The sequence below is a fragment of the Caloenas nicobarica genome, chromosome 4 (assembly GCF_036013445.1).
Source record: "Caloenas nicobarica isolate bCalNic1 chromosome 4, bCalNic1.hap1, whole genome shotgun sequence".
Classification (NCBI taxonomy): domain Eukaryota; kingdom Metazoa; phylum Chordata; class Aves; order Columbiformes; family Columbidae; genus Caloenas; species Caloenas nicobarica.
The window spans coordinates 53,548,385-53,568,484 of record NC_088248.1 but is presented as its reverse complement, the minus strand read 5'-3'; the positions used below and the strand labels follow the sequence as shown (position 1 = coordinate 53,568,484).

Here is a 20,100-nt window from a genome sequence, read left to right as displayed (position 1 = left end):
CGTATGTTTCTTAAAATATATTTTATCTTTGTAGCTGAAATGATGAAAATCTAGAGAAAATGATTTTTTTTCCCTCATGGGAACCTGTATGCATACCCAGGAAGACAAACACGTGTAGCGTAAACCTGTCATTTAGTAATATCTGTGTTGAATATGAAGCTAACAGCTTGGAGTGTCAGACCTTAAACATGCATTGAATTTTGTAGGATGTAGTCTGTATCAGGCATTTGTAAACACCTGAACATTGTTTAGGGACAGAATTGATCAATACTTTATTTTAGAAAAGTCTAGCAGTAAAAGAGAGACAAAGCCAGCCCAACTCTGGCCTGTTGCAAGACATAAACTTCAAATGGAAAACTGCAACTTTATACTCTGGTACTCAGAATCTAAAAGCCTGTTGATATTTGAAATCACCTTTTCATTAAGAGCAGCCTGTACTTTTGAAATGTATTTCTCAGAAACTGAAAAAATCAGAGTTTACAAGAAAAAGATTCTGGAAAGTGGCAAAAAGAAAACAGCTTGAGAGCTCAGAGAAGGTATTTGTACCCAGCAGTAAAGAGCCAGCAATTAACACCAACAGCGAGACTGTGATTTGTGAAGGCAAACTATATTTACACACAGCAGGGTTATTGTGTTTGTATTGCTTAACACTTTCATTTTCACAAAAGATTTAAGTAATGAAATGAAATGTAATTAGCAATCAGGGCATAATTGATATTGGGCCTGTATAAACGCTCGAATACCCTTTCTCCCCTTTCTCCTCATCCCTTTAGCTCTCAGCGGCCTCTGCTCGAGGCAGGCGTCCCTGAGCACTCTAACAAATGCATGTGCTGGCCCAGGGCTCGCCAGACCACTGCAGCAGCTGCAAAATTGCCACTGTGCAGAATATTAGCAGGCAGCGAATTTTAATTCCTAGTAGAGGATGCTTTTATCAAAAGCCTGAGTTGGAGAGTTCTCCAGCCAGCCATGAACTGAAGTGCTTTGTTCAAAAGCAGCCTAAAATACAACAGGATTCAGGCTAAGTTTCGCTCACATAATTATCAGGTTAAAAATAAAATAGTGAGTTATAACCCACTCCAAGAAAAACTCAGTCTGTGTGTGACCAGTTAAAATGCTGAAAGGTATTGAATAAATTATTTGCTCAGCTCTAGATGAAGCCTGGCTACAGTCATTTTGGTATGATGGATGGCCCATTAATTCACCCTTTTTTTTTTTTTTTTTCAAGATCATGGGGCATTTTTCTTTTAACAGAGGAGCAACAGTGCAACAAGCAATACAATCTCATTAAAATTATTTAAGTATTGTGCGAGATATTCTGAAGAGGTATAGAAAGGAAGATGAGTTAGGAAGCTAGCTCTCTGTGGGAGAGATAAATCTAGATGTCCAGCTACCTGCTGACAGGTACTTAACAGGTTTTACCTCCTGTAGGTAAAAAAAAATGAAGAAAGAATTTGATGTTCCAGTCTACAAACATCTATTACAGCACAGCAACTCCATTCACATCATTTAACAGAAGAAAACAAAAAGTATTGATCTGCTAAAAAACAGAACAAAATCAGACTTAGGGGTTGTTTTTGTTTTGTTTTGGTCTTTTTTATTAAATTGGTGAGGCACGCTGTGGTTAAATGGAGCAGACTTTAGGAGAGGATTAGGGTTATTCCACATAACAGCAATATTATTTGTGAATCTGGTCTGCGGGCAGGGCGCAGACCAGAAGACACCTGCTCTGCCCGTGGCCGGCCAGGACGGTCAGCCCTTTGCTCAGCGATGTGCGAGCCTTCACCTCTGCTCACAGACGACGCTTCGTCTCTCTGCTGCTCTCCACTAATTATCATCATTCTGGGGAGCATTGCTGCTTTGGATCTGCTGTTACAGCATCACTCTCTCATCTGCTTTAGTTGAGATGAACCAGGATGGGAAAAACAAGGTCAATGTCAGCAGAGTTGGCTTGGGCTGCCAACAGGAGCACCACAGCTGGTGGGGTGATGGGAGGGGAGAGCCCCAAGGTGAACCTGTCACTTGCCCTGGCAAGGGATCTGTGTCTACACACTCTGCTGAGTGTGGCAAACTCCATTATTTTATGGCAGTTTTTATTTCTCCGTGCATGTCAAGGAGGTTACAAATGTTTAACCAGCCTTCCAGGGTCTGGCCACGGCTATGTCAATGCCTGGTGGATGTGGCACCTTCAGACAACAGTGTGTCAGTGACTCCAAAGGTAATAAGTTGGCTGGAGCCTCTGCTGGGCTTGTGTTTCATTAAAATGAGGTTGAGAACTAATTACAGAATTTGGTCTCATTGGTAACAGTGGACATTTCTATAATGCCTTTCATGATAATTATCTTCAGATGCAAATGCAATACAGAAATCCAGAAGCCTGATGTGTCAGTAAATTAATCATGCAATATTTTTTTTCTCTCTCTTTTTTTTAAAAATCTGGAATAGTTATTTCCTGGCAAATCCCTCCCTACAGGAAATTTCATGTGGCAATACAAAGGAGAATCCTTATTGAGCCAGGCACCTTTCGATGAGTCATGTGGAGAAATAACAACAACCCCTAATTAAAATATGAACTGTTTTGAAAGGGGACAAGACTATTTTTAATGAGATAAATGTAAGAAAACCAGCAGAACCCAGCACATATGCATCTGATAGAGTATATGATATCTGAGCCATTCAGAAGCACAGACAAGGTTGTTAAAGCACCATGGGCTCTGTGGATAAATCTTCACAGTGTTGGGGAATTTATCATTGCCTGCACAGGGGGAATAAAACAAACATGCCACTTGGGCAGAAGCAATAGAAAAATTATATTTAACCCCTGTCAAGCAAAGTCCTGCATGCTGCAATGCAGCAGATTTTTAATCTTCTCATTTTTTTCAGGATCAAATCATTATATTTCTTGACACACACTGTCTAAATATCAGTCTTTCAGGAAATTACAGGTTCTTTCTGCAGCATGCTTTTTACCAGCTGATCTAATCCCTCCTTTTCACCTGAGGCTGTCTCCATCTGAAATGGAATTATGCCATCTGCTGGGATGCTGAAGCAGAATAAAAAATTACTTCCAAAAACCAGAAAGCAAGACAGAAAAAAAAAAAAAAAAAAGATAGAGCATTCATTTGCGCTTTTACAATGGTATTCAGGACTGTTAGAGGTTTATGCTATATAAAGACCCGCTCTGCTAGAAAGGGATGCACATAAAAAAAGGCAAATAGAGTCATCTTTAGTAAACATGTAAGCTCACTGCATAATAGTTTTAAAATACATTTATTTTATTTTTCACTTTAAATATGAGACTGAGTTCAGTATTCACCAGCCAGATAAACCTACTTGTATCTTTTTCAAATATGTGAATTTATTTTTTTTCTGAAGAAACTGTTTCTTATTTACTTTTCCCAGCTGTAAATGAGATTTACAGTAAAAGTATTTTATTTGACTCATTGGTTATGATTTTTTCCTAAGAATGATGAGGCCTTTTTGTAACTGACTTTTAGAAAATATCTGTGTAACATATTTTTTGTAATACAAGTAGTAATAGTTCCCTTTTTGTTTCTTTCCAGTGGCCATATATGATTGGTAGCTCTCAATTGTCTCTATGTTTTGTTAAACATGTTCTCCTGGAGTTCACTTGATGGGGTGGATATGAGTGGCTCTGTGGCAGTAAAACTATGATGTAAGTGTCGCATTGAGTCACCTAGCATTTTCCCACTTGCTTCCTACATTTTGCAGGAATAGTGGGGTTCAATTAATCTGATAGCTCTTTGCATATCAAATCCAACATTTCTGGTGCCGGTACTATACTGCAGTGTCAGTTTTCTCAGTTTATGGGCAGTTCTCCAGGCATTCGATCACAAACAATGCATGTCTGCTGCCAAGGGGCCCCTCCTTGTGGGAGGTGTAGTGTTAGAGGCTGAAGAGCATATGGGCTCTGGGTAAAGATGGGGTATATATAGCCTGTCTCCTTGCTAAGCTGTGGTGAAAAACACGGCAGGTCCAGCTGGGGTGGGGTGTGTGATTGCATTCTGCTGCCTTTAGCAAGTGCTCTCACCTGTAAACTTTGCAAAAGTTTGTTTCTGAAGAAATAAGGCATGCACTTTACCTGCACAGCAAATGTGTCCACAAGAGAGGTGTTTCAGCGGTGAGCTAATTTTTCTCTGTGTACAAGGAAGAGTGGGGAAGAGAGGCTGCTTACCAAAATCAGCAGGTATTCTAGCAGACACGCACAGCCATATAACTATGTGTATTCCTTGATGAAGAATTACATTGTGAAAATGGTAATGGGCTACATACAAAACAGGTGAGCAACAGATTGATTTAGTGACAGGACAGAGTCGGAGCAGTAGGAAACTTGGTAGACCATGGATTTGTCCTAGTTCTGCAGTTAATGGGACAACACCTGAAATACAATGCTAATTTCCGGACACTTTCAAGAGAAAATTGAGAAAATATTTTGAAGGATGAAAATGGTCTAGAAAACATGTTGAGTGATTTAGCCGAGTCTGTGGAATTTCCTTGCCAAAAGAAGGGAAAAGACCTGACCGCAGCCCCTGGTCTCCTCCACGATGGTAGAGGGCAATTGAAGTTAATAGACAAAGGATTCACAGGATGGTGCTTTGAAATTTAACTGGTTAATAAAAGTGAAAACTCACTTCTCCCTGCTGCTTCTCTAAACATTATGGCCCCTGTCCCTTGTGCTCCTTATGTGACTCTTGGCAGGGACAGACTCTTAAATGTTTCACATCCTTTTGTGGGTAATTGCGGACTGAGCACAATCTAGGAAGAAAAAGAAAGTCATCACTTTCTGGTCAGAAAGCAGCTATTGGACTTACTTAATAGCTGCTTTAATTACTCTATTAATTATAGACTCTGTGTGTTAAGATTCACAGATCCAAAGGGAAGGTTAACCTCTGCAAAGTATCTTTTTCTCAAATATCACTTGAGGCAGCCAGTAATCAGAAAAGACATGCTGAAACACTTAAAAATATTGATAGTCATTTGGACATTTGGTTTTTAATTTTAAACCCATAGTAATTAGGCTTTCCACTTTGAAAGTAATACAGGTGGCTGACTGAATGTCATGTGAAATATAAATCCTTTACAATATGAATCTATAATAGAAAACCTGTCAGGCTTTTAATTATACTGCTGTAAAAGCCAGTCAGCATTATCATACAGCATCACTGTAACACGGAGCAGAAGTCACAGAAATGCCTTTGCCAACTGTTGCCACAGAGAAGAGATCCTTCCCTAAATGAGGGCAAATTTGGGCTTGTCTAGCTTAGGGAACTTGCAGTGCTGCAATGACATCAATAAAGCTGCAAATCCATAATGTCACTGCATCAGATGGGCAGCGCAAGCTTTGTCTTAAGCCCCTGTAGTGTATTCAGGCCCTGAGCTAATACTCCATGGGCCGCCTTGGCAAACCCTCACTTTGTTGTGCTAGTCATTCCCGTTGCCTGTTCTGTGTGAAAGCAGAGAAAGACTAGAGGGCAAGCTTGAAAGGGGCCAACAGGCTGCTAAAAGCTGCTCTGCTGGGGACAGAGAGCCCTAATGCATATGTCAAAGCTGGTACACTCTGTGCTCATGATCTGTAGCAGATTTCTATAGCAGTCACCACACGTAAGGCTAGCTGATCTGTCTCCTGTCATCTTCTGTGACTAATTAACCACAACTAATTACCTTGTAGATTCTTGTCTAAAAAAAATCTCTTTGAAAGTGTAGCACTGTAAGAGTAGTGTACACTGAAAAAGTGGCATTCACATCCACTAAAATATTAATATTTTGCTTTTTAACTGAAATGAATATCATCAAACACAGAGTCAAGGCTGCTTTCTTTTTGTACAAAGCCAGAGCAAAAAGACTTTGCACACGGAAACTAACCTTGGTAGGGTGGTATACAAAATGTTTTGCAATGTTTTCGTGGCCCTTAGTGGGCTTTTGGGCTACACAGTTGTAGCCTCTGGAGTCCCCAGGGAGGCACTATGAACGGTTGGGCACTAACAGGCACAATAGTGACCAATATGTGTTCCCTGTGCTCCCCATCAGCCCTTCCTGTGCCTGCCAGTAACCAGGAGAGCGATACTGATGGGGAGCTGGAGCTAAGAACCCCTTTACCTGACTGTGGGCAGCTCAAAGTAATGGCCAGTCTCAGTGTCCCCCGGCATCTCAGCCCTGTGCCAGCGGCCCCCCACACCTCCCAGCTCACGCCAGAAGTGAACCCAAAGGTGAAATTTTACAGTCTGGGCATGCAGGGACCAGCAAACTGGGGCATCGCGGTGGCATGAACCCACCACCTGGTCTAGGTGTAGCCAATCACCCTTAGCAGTGAGAAAGGGCTGTGCAGTTCCCTCCGTCTGTGCCTCAGTTTCCTTACCTTCTGTTGGTTTCTTGTGATCTACTGATTAAAAGTGTCTTTAAGTGTTTGGCAATACTTAGTATTCAGTGAGTTTGGCTATATAAGTGAAGTGTAAGCATTCAATTGTAGGCCTCTAATTAGAAGGAAAAAAAAGTTTTACATCATCTTTGACATTTTCATTTTGTCTGCAATAATTTCTTAGCATTTACTTTCAGGAGGAAAAAAGAAAAACCACTTCAGTACCACCTCAGTTCAGATCACAGAACCCTTCAGAGACCTAATGTACTCAGACTAAATTATTGTTATTCATTGTTGTGTCTGACTTTAATGTTGTTACAGTATTTTCATTACCCTTTTTCTCCTTGTGTTATAGATTAGGCATATTATGTCTTAATTCAGTGCTCAGCTGCCAGAATATTTGAAATGCAATTTCCTCCTCTCATTTTGCTGCATTCTCTGATGTGTTGTATATTTATATAATGGTAATTTTTGACACAGTAACTAGACATATTATTTATTCTGTCAGGAAGCATATAATGTAAAATAAAGTGAGTCCAATCAGAATTTCCAAGCTGTGTCATCTTTTACAAAAAGGCAGTGCAATACGACACCTGGTAATGAACCTCAGACACTTCTATCAGAACTGCAATTAGATTGTCCTTGTCCTTCTAGCTTTCCTGAGGTTGACCTAATTACAAAATACTTAATGTGAGTCAAATTTGTACTCAGCATGTTTAAATTTTCAAGACCACATCTTCTAATCATCTCTCTTTTTTCATGCTGCAGTGGCTGAACTTTTTCTTCTCCTCCTTATTAATAGGGTGCTGAGAAAATTTTGCTGATGAATGAATCTGGAGAACTGCAGGATCTCTTAACCAAAATTGAGGTAATTGTATTTCTGCAAATAATCATACAGAACACACATTGAGTATTTGCAATTGAGAACTTTTTTTTTAATCGGTTCCTTTTCTTCTGTTATAAACTGATAATCCCAATAGTGGGGGTTTTTTGTTGTTTTTGGTTTTTTTCCTTTCCTTTTGAATGAATTATAGCATGGTATCACAGCCCATTAAGTTTAAGAAAACATGATTGTCAATAACATCAAACCAAAATGTCCATCTCTTTTTTCTCTTGGTTTTGCCACAGCAGGAAATGCAAGTCATTTTCCTTTTCCTATAACTTTTGGCATCTTCTTTGGTGTTTAACCTTCACCATGCACTGGAGGAGTCAGGTCTCTTGTGTGGCTGCTGCATTGCTTCTCTGTGCACTGCAGTGAACGCACTTGGAACCTGCAGTTCTGGATTCTGGTTAGACCTCAAGCTGGACATCTACAAAATCTGGGCAAATACCAGAAGTTTCCAGTTACACCAATTTGCCTTTCTGCAGCTGTTAGTTTGCCTTATCTGTTCAAGTTCTCAGGGTTATATGAAGAGCTGTGTCTGTAGAAAAGGAATGTGTTGCTATTAATTATCTTGTTATTTTGAAATCACCCCTAACCAAACTAAGATAACACAAACTTCAGAAGTATGTAACATCAACATTGAAAATAGATAACCAGAATATATTCGTAAAAGACACCGATGAAAGAGCAAAATAAAGCTGCATCTAGTTGATTTAGCCCCAAGGTTTTTCTTTCCCTGCATTTAGCCAAACTACAGTGTATGTTTTCCTAACATGCTTTCGGTAAGTCTTTGTATACCAAACATCTTTGAATTTATCACAGAACAAGTATCTCTTTTCATGAAGCATGTTGGTTTCTTATAGCCAATCTCCCTCCTGAACTCCTCCAGAAGTTCCAATCAGGCTGAACCCAAAGGTTGTTCATCTCTGCCTTATTCAGGAGGTAGATTTAACACAATCTGGTAAAATGTGAACCGCCTCATCCCTTTGCAGTGTAGGTGGTACCTTCTGCATTTGTCTGGCCTGTTCCTTAACTCAGCAAAGCTTCCCTTGCCTCATGACTCAGTGTATGTATTTCTGTATAAAATGCAGAAGAACCTGCTGGCCATATTGAACCACACTGAATATCCAACTGGAAGTTATTAAACAAACGTATGCATACGAATAAAGCAGGCAGCACCCTTGTTGTCTGACTAGAAAAGTTAGCTAATACAGCTCCTTAACGTTTTTCATCACTTTGGAATGAAATGTCCCCAGACCCTGCTTTGGGAGGGGTCCTACAACATTACCGCTTAGCCCAATGTGTGTCCTAATCTTGGGACAGAAAGTATATCTAAAAGAAAAACAATGCCGGACGACAGCAGACTATGATAACTGCTTACTGAACACAAACACTACTCCAAACACTTTTTTTTTTTTTTTTAATTGCAAAAATGGCTTTGCTACAATTGCAAGGAGCAGTCAGGCTTCTTCAGTACTGAAGATGCAAAAACTGGTTACACAAACTGTCATCTGCTCAAGAAGGAAACAGCCATTGTTGTTCAAGGAACTGAGATAAAGAAATTTTGCATTTGGTTTTTATTAGTTTCCTTAACTACATGGCTATTTACAAGCCTAACCAACAATAATGAATGGAAAGATTAAAAATATTATTCTCTTATAATTTTGAGATTTTTGCAATAGTGTCGATGGAGTAAACCACCATCATAAATTATGATAGCTGTGGGCACTCCTGAGATAAAAAGAATGCCAATTTTACATTGAATAGTTCTAAACGTTGTCACTGGAGGAGCTAACAGTAATAGGAAGAAATGTTTGCCCAGTAAGGAAGAATGGCAAGTTTATGAGCTACAGGACAAAAACCAAAAAAGCCTTTTTTTTGCATGTTCGAGTTGTCAACAGATAAATGCTATTATTAATGGTTTTGCACAAATGTCTCCAGTTTTCTTGAGACAGATACAGGAAGGACTACATTATCTTTACATATTTTAGTACACCCTGGTAATAATTTGTGACTAATTTTTTAGTGGTGCTTAATTCCTCAGTCTAATACTAGCAGCAACTATATGGATTTTTGTTCTTCCTTTGTAACTAAATCTGTAAAGTCTTTACTCAACAGTGCAATGTTAAAGTCACATATCTATGCTGTGGTAGGTACCCAACATGATGTACCTTTCATTTCTCTGATATAGAACTTTAAGGCAATCATTAACCAAGTAGCAACATTTTCAACAAGTGAAACTTAAAAACATCTTTGAAATATCTTCTTGTGTTTTCTGTTGTCTTTAATCCAATACAAAATAGAGTAAAATTATTGTTTTATTCAGGAATTAGAACAATTGGGGGAGCCTAAGCCTTACTTGCAGCAATTTTCTCTAGGTATAGTGTTGAATATTGATGATCTTGCTTCTTTATACTTAAAGCTTTAGCATTCTACACCCATAAATATGAATACACCACTTAGTTCCTCAAGCACTACTTGTCAGAAACAATGAATTGCTTTTTTATATGATCAAGTCTAACTGTAATAGGAGCAATATGTACAGCATGAGCATGCAAATGCTAAAAGTCAATAATATCTTAACACACAGCATAGAAAATATAACATCAACATAAACTGCCCGGAGTTTAGATTCAGTCAACTGCAACACCTCCTAGAATTGATCTAGACCTAAACTACACCAGAGTAATGTGTGCAAGCTTTCCTTTAGCTAGCTGTTTTGGCAAATATAAACACAGGCTGCTAAGGGATAATGTGGCTGGTGAATCTGCAGTGAGCCTCTCTGACCATTGCATGCAGATCTGACCAAAGGAAAAGGGAGATGTACTGGTCTCCCAAGCTGGATACTTTGGGATGAGGGGGTGGATATTGCTCAAGATGGGAATCAGAATGTGCATTCTCAGCTGTCCTGAAGCCCTTATTGTCCTAGAGCTTATGGTGGTTGATGAGGTAACATTTTTGCCTTTCTCACTTTCTTTTTTGAGCAGAGAGTTCAGCATCCTCACGAGTGCCTCTCTTGTGGGGGCTTTGGGTTCCTGCCGTGCTCAGCGTGCCATGGGAGCAAGATGTCTGTGTTTCGGAACTGCTTTACGGACTCATTCAAAGCCCTGAAGTGTACCGCTTGCAATGAGAATGGGCTACAGCGCTGCAGGAGCTGTGCAGGCTAAGAATGGCATCTCCACATGTACAAACCGATTTTATGGCACTGCACCAGTTTGTAATATGATTTTTTAAAATTAACCTGTTTATCCAATTCAGTCAATAAAAATCCATTTGTAGTATACTTCTGCTGGTATGATCATTTGAGCTGTTTAAACTTAGGTCACAACCTGTAATGTGTACTCTGAAATATATTTGTCTACATTCTTTATAGAGACATTTGTAGTCTGCAAATCTTATAATATTGTCAACCTTTTGGATATGAAGTTTTTCATTTTTCTATAGGGTATCATCAGCAATAGTATGTGTTTCTAAATCATGCCCTCCATATTACAGCAAAATGATTGGACTAGATGATCTGGGGGATTGAACTAGATGATCTTTCGAGGTCCCTTCCAGTCTCTAACACTCTGTGATTCTGTGATTCTGTGTGAAACTTAACGTTCAGATTATTGAGTAGCTCCTGCTTTCAGGATCAGTGAGAATAAGTATTTTGTGATGTGGACTAGCCCAAGACCATTCTACTCAGTACTTCCCTGAAAAGTCTCCATGGCTAAATTATGGTCTGAATTCTAAGTGGCAACCAAAATATTTCTTAAAAGTCTTTTAAATCAGCTTTCTCTTTTAGTACTGCTTTGCATTTGGTACTAAATTAATGTTGTCAGAAAAAGTTACATAAACAGTTAACATAGTAGATATTGATAAACACCGTTGTTCTATCTCAGAGCTTTATGATCCTACATATGTCAATAGGTCTTATAGTGATCAAGAAAGAACATAATTGAGGATGAAATTTCTACTTTTTCATCTTAGTAACTGCTGTGGTTTGACAGCTAGCCTGGTGTGAGTCTTTTAGGGCAGCTCTTCTCTCCAGGAGGGCCACTGGTCTATGCCCAGACAACTCCAGCACTGTATATACCTTTGTCATATTCGGTAGGTTTCCCCAACACGAGCACAGTGATTAGTCTGACTGAACTCTGGGCTCTCCATATTGAACATATTTCAGTTTGGAGGTGTATTAGCATTCATGCACTCCAACAGAGTACTTTTTAACAGAGTACTTTTGTGGATCACCACCTTCTGATATTGACATTCTTACATTGACATTGCACATCTTTCTCCTGTTCATGCTGTGTGTCTGTACTGGCACGAGCAATACAGAGGTTTAGCAGCTTGTTGACACAGGTAGTGGCTAGAAAAGGCTTGCATGGTAGGCATTGCATCCCACCTGATCTACTTTAACAAATGTTAATCCATGTCCATTTTTACTCTGCCTCATTCCTTGTAAAACTGAGCTGACTGGGGTTTGTGTAAGCGCAGCTTTACTAGAGGCTGCTTACTCTGGTGGGGGACCCCATTTCCCTTCCCTCTTCCCCATATAACCTTGCTTAATTTGTCTGTGATTGGAAACTCAGCTTTCCTTCACATCATTCTAGGCACAGCACAGCTATGCTAAAGAGCAGGATAGCTACAGCTGCACAGAGCATAGCTTGTGAAAAAGCTGCTTCTGATAATATTTGTGTTTCCTGATAACTCATTTCCCTTACTTGAATCAACAGAAAACAACCTTTCCTCCACCTCCATTCCACTTGCTATATCTAGAGGTGGTAGTTGGTGCTGAAAAGTTGGACAAGTTGGGCTAACTTCTCTTTCTGAACATTTGAATTTAAAGGACTTATGCATATTCTATGGGATATTGAATGTGCAGGCTCAAACGTGCTTGTAAGGTCCTGCTGCTCCTACAGCTGCTAAAGTGAGGCTCAGAGGGAGCGTCTGGATCTTCTGCATAACATGAGAGACATTAAATTTTCTACAGAGGCCATCCACAACACTCAGCAGCATCTCAGCTATAAAACTCTGCATTGCAGATATGCCTAACTTATTCCTGCATGAGTATGAAGAAAAGAAAAAAAATACAGTTCCCTTTTTTATTTTAATACCATTTTAATGTATCCTCCATTTCTGGCTAATATTGCAGTCCATGTTGGTATGACAGGGAATGAAATGTAGCATAAAGTAGAATACTGATGCTTAGAATGTAATCATTTCTGATGCATGGAAACTTACTTTTTTGGTTGTTAATATGCTATGGATCTAGGGGGTGAACACATTCGCAGTAGTGAATACCACACTTAAGATGGCATGAGCAAACTTGCCCTTGATGGAAATTACTATTGAAAAAAGTGCCAGTGTATTTGTGATACTGTAATTCCCCAGTCTTCACCCCTCAAAAGACATTTCTCATGATGAAATAGTCCATATCACTATCCTTCCACTGAAGCACTGTGTGGTCAAATTACTATAACTCGTCAAAGTAAGTTAAACATTTTCAGTGATGCGGAATAAGGGTTTGAAGCTGGTTTTCCCACCTCTCAATCAGAAAATGACTTCTCTTCAGAGTGAGACAACACTAAATCCAGTTTCTTTCCTGATTTATTTCTGTGGCCATGCAAGAAACCCAGAGAGACTGTTTCAGTCCAGGCACTACCCTTCTAACAGAGCCACATAACTCCTACAAGAAAAGGTGTGGCAAAACATCCTTAGTTTACTTTTTAGAAGGGAAATTATGAAAGAAAAAGGTCACATTTTGTAGAATAATTTTTCAAATGGTGTTTATGTGAGCCTAGAAGATAATAAAATAAAACACAGGACACATAATGCTCACAAATAAAACATTCTTCAGGCACTATATATTTTTCAAGAATGTATGACAAATTTCCAGTACTAGAAGAGTTCGATTTTCCCTCTGTCATCAACTGAATTATCAGCTTTTTCTCTTCAGCTATATTTTCCTTGTCGCAACCTGCACGAGAAACAAAATCAAAACCTTTTTTTTTTTTTTTTCCCAAGAACATGTTTTTACCTCATTATTTATCGTCTTTGCCAGAGTTTTGGGTCTGGCTTCTCAACTCTCTCCAGCCAACTTAGGAGCACTGAAGGTGACAGAATGACAACTTTACTAAGGCAAACTCGGGAGCCAGTTCAGGGATATGATGCTTTCTCATATAAGAGATGTATCAGGCAGCTAGTAATACAACTTCTAAGCCAGCCTGAGAACAGACAAGGGATGCAGCTCTGTTCTGATCTCCATCAGCATTGCATCTTTACTTCCAAGGAGTTAGCACTGATCTCCTCTGATATGAAAAATAAAACTCATCCAGCTGCATCTTTGTACAGGAAATCTTCTATTTCTACATGCATCAAGCTCTGCTCCATTTGTTTCTGGCCCTCGTTGCTATGCTGAGGTAACAATCCAAGTAGATGTTCTCTGTCTGACAGCTCAGTATATTAATATATATGAGAGCAAGTAAAAGAGACCAAGGTAATCCTTAGGCTGTCTGCTTTGCAAAATAATAATTTTGATCCTGAGAAAGAGAATGGTTTGGAATTCTCAGGCCTGTAGCTGGTAGCATGCTGTTCAGTGGGCTACATATTCCCCCATACTAATATGCTCCAGCCATCAGGTGGTTTGGCTTCACCAGGATTCACATCTTGGGACATGACATGATGCAACTCATTCTCTGACTTTTCTATAAATTTAATTTTTCATTTCCCTTTTTCATGGGCTCTAGCTACGGGTTACTTTCATGGAAAAAACTCTGAAAAGTAGAAACTGAAATGCTGCAGGGAACTGGGTCTCACACCAGGACCAACTAGGGTCTTGGATACTTGAAACCTCATGGATAAAGACAGGCCCTCCCATGGCAAAGGCTCATACTGACTGACAAATAAAGGTATTGTTTTGGGTATAAGCAACAAAGACTCTCTGACTATTGCTCCAGATATTGTATATATCACTTTAACTAACTGGGTAGACAAATGTGATGTTGCAATATATAATGACCTGCAGAATACACATGCTTTGGTGCCTTCATGACACTTTTGAAGGAGGAAACTTTTGAACAAACTCTGCCTAACTAGAGAAATTTAAAAAGAAATTTAAAAAGCATTCAGAGCAGAGGGGAAAATAAAACAGAGCAAACCACAAACCACTGGACTGTTATGGATAACATTTTCTGGGTAATTTCTGTAGAAGAAACAACTGCCCATTGTGAGGCAGAGAAGGAAGTACATGAGCATTTTATAAATCAAAATCAAATGCCAATGCAGTAGGGACTAGCAACTGACTGAATTAATATCTGGCATGAGTTGTCTGCAGAGGTTGGATGCCTGTTCAGCATCTACACACATTCACCCTTGTGATTTCAGACCCATCTGAGATGAACAAGTGCACTGAGAAGTTGTGTATGTGAATTTTCAGTAATCAGACAGTGATTAGGAGTTTCTTTCATACTTCCCTACTTGCTTGAAGTTTGGCTCCAAGGCTGCAATAGCAGGTTTTTCTCCACAAGTTTTGACCTAAAGCATTCTTCCTCTCTTCCTTTTATTAATATCCATCTGATGAATTTTAAGAAAGGGATGAATGTCCTTAAAGCTTTGGAACTTCTTTCCAAGTAAGAAGCCGTGTAATACTGAAGAAACTAGTCAACTTTTAAATTTTGACAGATGATCACGTATTGACTAACCTACATGTACTTTCATTTTACATAGTTACAGGCTGGAATCCACGCACACACAGGTCTTCTACTCTGTAGAGGATTCTACTGCTCGTAAAAATAGACTGTAAGTAAATTTGTTACTCTAAATAGAGAGGACCACTGTAAGCCGAATTTTTATTGTCTTAGTTTTCTTTGTAATAACACAGAAGTATTTCAGAGGAACACATTTCTTACCTGCACTGTTTAAGAGCCTAGGAATTATGAATTTTATTTAATCTTACATTATTTAATAAACATTTTGGGTTTTACTCTGTTGGGGAGCAGCTTACTTTTTTAACACATCAATGTGTCTTCTTTCACTGGGGGAAAAATCTAGCCATTTTTAATAAGAAATAGTGAACCTGTGAGTTGATTTCCATTCAATCTCTAGTTATTTCCTTGCTGTAGTATTTCTAAAGATACCTACAAACGGATAGACTACCTTAGCTTCAGCAGCCTACCTTAATAAAATATTTTATAACTGTTTGGAATAATGAGAGTTTCTGCAGGCAATGTTGCATAAACAAGCTTTGCCTTTTAATTAATATCTAAAAAGTATATAAAACATAGAGCTTACTAACCTCCATACCCAACTTTAACGTTTGCTGGTCTCAAACAAAGTCCTCTCAAATCAATGAGAATTGTTCTAGTAATATAAATACTTGTTTGATTTGATCTAGACCATCTTCCCTTTACAAGTGAAGTACTGTGAAAGACAGTTACTGAATTAATGCTAGGTAGTGTATAGTATCAATGTCTCTTTTAAAACAAGAATGTGGTGTGTCTTGAAATTCTCCAGGTTGTTCGTTCACTCACTCACTCACTCACTCACTCACTCACTCACTCACTCACTCACTCACTCACTCACTCACTGTATGAGTTAATTTGCCACACCTGGGAACTCATAATTACGAATGAAAAGAACCTGATAAGTCTTGAAACAAGAGAAGTTAATTCTACTGTAAGTAAACATGTACTGGAAGAAAACTTGCTACTTTTGATTTCAGTGTTACTTCGCGTGAAAAAAATAACACAAAATTCTAGAGAGTTTTGGTTTTTTATTAATGAAAAAAAAAGAAATTTACTGAGCTGAGTTTTACAATTTTCCTAAGTAGATACATAACGAAAGACACTTCAGGTAGTTTCCTAACTATTGCCTTTCTATTATTATATTAAAATTAATTTTATTCTCTTAGCCTGAGATACATTATTTGACCACAAAAACATTCAACAGGAAACATTTATGACCTAAATAATTTAGTATGGAGAAGAATTTAGATTTGTTAGCTTACTTTAAATAATTTAGAGATGATAGTAAAGGATATTTTAATCCAACAATAATTTGAAAATTAAAAGCTGGTAGAAATAAATTTTTATGTTTAATCCTATTTTTCTTTCTTCTTGCATTAATTTGCTTAGGGATGATGAATCAGAAACTAATTGTATTAGAAAGGAATGTCTGTGAAAAACCTTGCAGTTTAAGCTTCTTCTAGCTAATCAGCTCTACTTTGAAAAATTGGTTTCAAATGAGTTAAAAGATTTATGAAATCCATTAAGTTTTCCACTCAAGAAAAGCCATACTGCAATAAGACATATACTGCCTGTCTCTCTTTGAGGCTTCGTATTTTTTCCACTGATGAAAGGATCATCTTATTGAAAACAAAGGTTTATTTGAAAGAAAAAAAAAAACAGAAGTCAGACATTAAGTACAACAAAAATCGTTATCCTTTAGTGAACTGAAATTTGAAAGTATATAAAAGAAATATACTGTGGAGTAATGTCCTGTGGTAGCTTACAGAGAGTTATATTTTGATCTGGAGAAAAAAAAATGTTGTGACTACACAAAACAAGCAAGGATTATATGACCAGTCAGAAAGGCTTGCTACAGGTTGGTGTTTTTATTATTGATCAAGATCTGTTCAAAATAGACAAATAACGATCAATACAAATCATCAAAGTCATAATTTAAATTTGAACACTCATGAAATTACCACTTAAAAGTTGCTATTTTACTTTCTAGAATTAGATCTGATGGATGCATTCTTGTCTGTCACATATGGGAAAAATAATTTTCTGATCTCAACTCAGGTAAATTGTACATGAGTGAGGGTGACAAATCTACAAAGCATCATCTAAATCTGAGTACTCTCTGAGGTAGCTCCCAGTACTGTCTTTATACTATTTCCACTTGGAGCTTTGCCCCTGGTTTGGGACAATGTCTGAGACTTTGAAGAATATCTAGACTCCGTTTCACCCCCAAAGTTCATTTGCACATTAATTTTCCTCATCATCTGACAAGTGGGAATAGCACACAGTAGGACAGAGGCAATGTACTCCAGCAAAAAGTCACCAGACTTGTGGCATGACGTATTTATCTTAAACCTGATGCATCAATAGAGCTGCACTGGCAAGGAGTAATTTACACTGCCTCAGGGATCTAATCAGACAGACGGGATGTAAGATCGATAGCTCAGTCTGCAAAATTAAAGAACCCAGTAAAAACTTGTGTTTTTTTGTTAATGTAAGCACAAAAATAAAGACATCATTACTCATATATTTGAGATATTACAATCATTGCTTATAGTATTACAGGAGAATCATGTTGTCTCTTGTTACAGCTTGATGGCAAGAGTTGATACTGATAAGTTTTTTTTTCAGCACAACACTGAATAAAATTTACTAGAATACTATCAAACAACAGAACTGTATTTTAAACGTATATGGAATACTATTATCATTATTATTGCCTCCATCAGTTAGGATCTCAGGAGTAGCAAGAATAACTAAAGCACAGTTAATGGACAAATGTATTAGAAAGTTTAGTCCATAATCTTCTTCCACAGTGTTTTAGAGACAACCATTAGTGAGCTTTGGTCAGGATGCAGAGTTTCATGACAGGGCTTCTTGCTGTTTGATGTCATATTCTTGCAATACCCCTGGCAGTGCAGATAGCACTGACTGGTGCTGCTGTGCCTTTTTCCATGTCCCACATTCTTTTGCCAGCTTGGGACACAATGATCCTAAATTTGTTAGTCTTTTCTCACATTCTCAGTCAAATGTTCACAACCTATATCAAAGAATATTTAACAATCAAATCCTCTCCTCTTTTTATAGCCACCATTTCTGATCTTCCAGGACATACTTCATGGGCAATATGGTTCCAAAAAACCTATAATATTTTTCCGCATTTATTCTCCACTACTTTATCAGGTCTATGATGGCAATAAGTCTTTCTTATTGCAGCCTATACTTCTTGTGGAGCACCTGATGCTCAATAATGCCAAATATGTCATGTCGCACTTTACGCCTACCTTCAGCCAACTTGGTATATCTACTTATTGTAGGATTTATAGCCTCGGGGCCTAGCCACAAATCCTATTGTCCTATCTTGGAGCTTTTCTACCATCTGTCTTTGCTGCATTATAACTTATGGTCCAGAATACCTTGCTATACCATAGCCTGGTTTTAGAATTTGATCCCAGATTCACTCATTTCATCTTCTCTCCCTCAAACAGTTTATCTGTCTTGCTTGATAGAGGTAGTTTATTCCACCCTGTTCTCCTAAATCCTCAGCCTTTGTCCTCTACTCCTCCTGACAGCCACCTTGGGTGGGGCTATTAACCTCCTGTAACCAACTGTCTTCATCTAATGACCACCTGCAGAGAAACAGCATATTTCCAAAGTAGTGAATATCTTTCAGATCAGCACAGCAATTCTGAATTAACATCCCTGGTTCATGTAGATGTTATCAGGCAGAAACTTGAATACACTGTCTTTTCCCCCTAAAAATAATTCTTTGAAATATTCCTCCTCCACCTTTTTTTTTTAAGTATGAAGTTTTTCCAAAAGGTTTATATCTGAAAAAAATTATATTTTCTGACTTTTCTTCTTTCCTTCCTCAGCTGATGTTATTAGATACCTAGAAATAATTAAATAGATAAAGCTATGACATGCCTATTCTAACTTTTGAAGTCTGACTGTGTATAAAAATCAAGTATGTTGTGAAGTAAATTGAAAACTTGAGCTTTCTGTCATAAATTTACTACCTAATACTGAGCAGGAGATTCACTATGTCATCACTGTTTATTAGAGACAGATGTCAAGAGTGACATGCTGGTAGCAAGCTTAGTAACATTTTATTATCTTTATTAGTATTCAATGCTTTGACTTACTATAATACTGGGTTTTTTTTCAGAAGTCTTTACATTCTGAGTGGTTTTTTACACGATAGCTCAGAACGATCAGATAATGCCTGCAGAAGCAAGGGTTTGTGTTTCATACTAAGAGAAGTTCTCACAAGTTTTTGGAAAACTTTTTCGGCTTGGTGAATTTGTGCTTAGTGATACCTTTTTCTCCTGTAAGCTGCAATTGAAACTGGCTGCAAATATTTTGTCATTTCACAGAGAGATATAAGAATTTTTAAGTGTTTTTTTCTGTTGACCAGATAGTAGAAAATGTCTTATCCATGGAGGACTGTTATTGCCTTAGTAGCAAGAGAAAGACCTTAATGATGACATGTGCATTAGCTGGATACTTTGTCTACTAGAAGAAAAAATAACAACCACCCTTTATGGATGAAAAAATTTATATATTTTGCAATTAAATTAAATCAATCAAGTTAAGATTATTAACTAACTACATTTTACCTTTCTACTCTTATTCACTTTTGTTCTAGAGCTTGATATGTGTGCAATCTGTTCAGAATGTTTTCTTTCATTTGAAGAGAGATTATGAAAAAAACAGAAGTATTATTTACTGCAAGTGACATCAGCTATTGGCTAAAAAGCCTCATAGTTAAACCAAAGCTTCGGATAATAAAGCCCCATTTTCCTTCCTTTGTTTCTGAATAATACAAACCCTTGTCCCATTGTCCTCAGCAATTTGCTTTGCTAATCTCAATGTGCCATGTGGCATACTTACTTTTGTTGCAAAATTCTCGGAGGTGGGCCCAAAGCTGTGTTTGGAAGAACCCTTTCTTGGCACAATACTTACAACTCTCTCTAGACTCTACTGGACCAGACCAGTTCACATTCTGCATTAGCACTTTCAGTCCTGCATGAGACATGATGAGAGACTGCAGCAGTTCAGCAGAGGCTTTGGATTCTGTGTTCTGCTTCACGTTCAACCATGACTTCTCCAGCCTGCTT

The 20,100-nt window shown here is 38.1% G+C and overlaps 1 protein-coding gene across 1 annotated transcript in view; it reads left to right on the top strand.

Moving 5' to 3' along the window:
* Positions 1-10,423, top strand: part of GRXCR1 (glutaredoxin and cysteine rich domain containing 1) — a 39,259-nt gene extending 28,836 nt beyond the window's left edge. The window contains exons 4-5 of the mRNA XM_065634601.1: positions 7,176-7,241; positions 10,244-10,423. Coding sequence (XP_065490673.1) covers positions 7,176-7,241; positions 10,244-10,423 — 246 coding nt within the window. The remainder of the gene's footprint in view (positions 1-7,175; positions 7,242-10,243) is intronic.
* Positions 10,424-20,100: the final 9,677 nt, after the last annotated feature.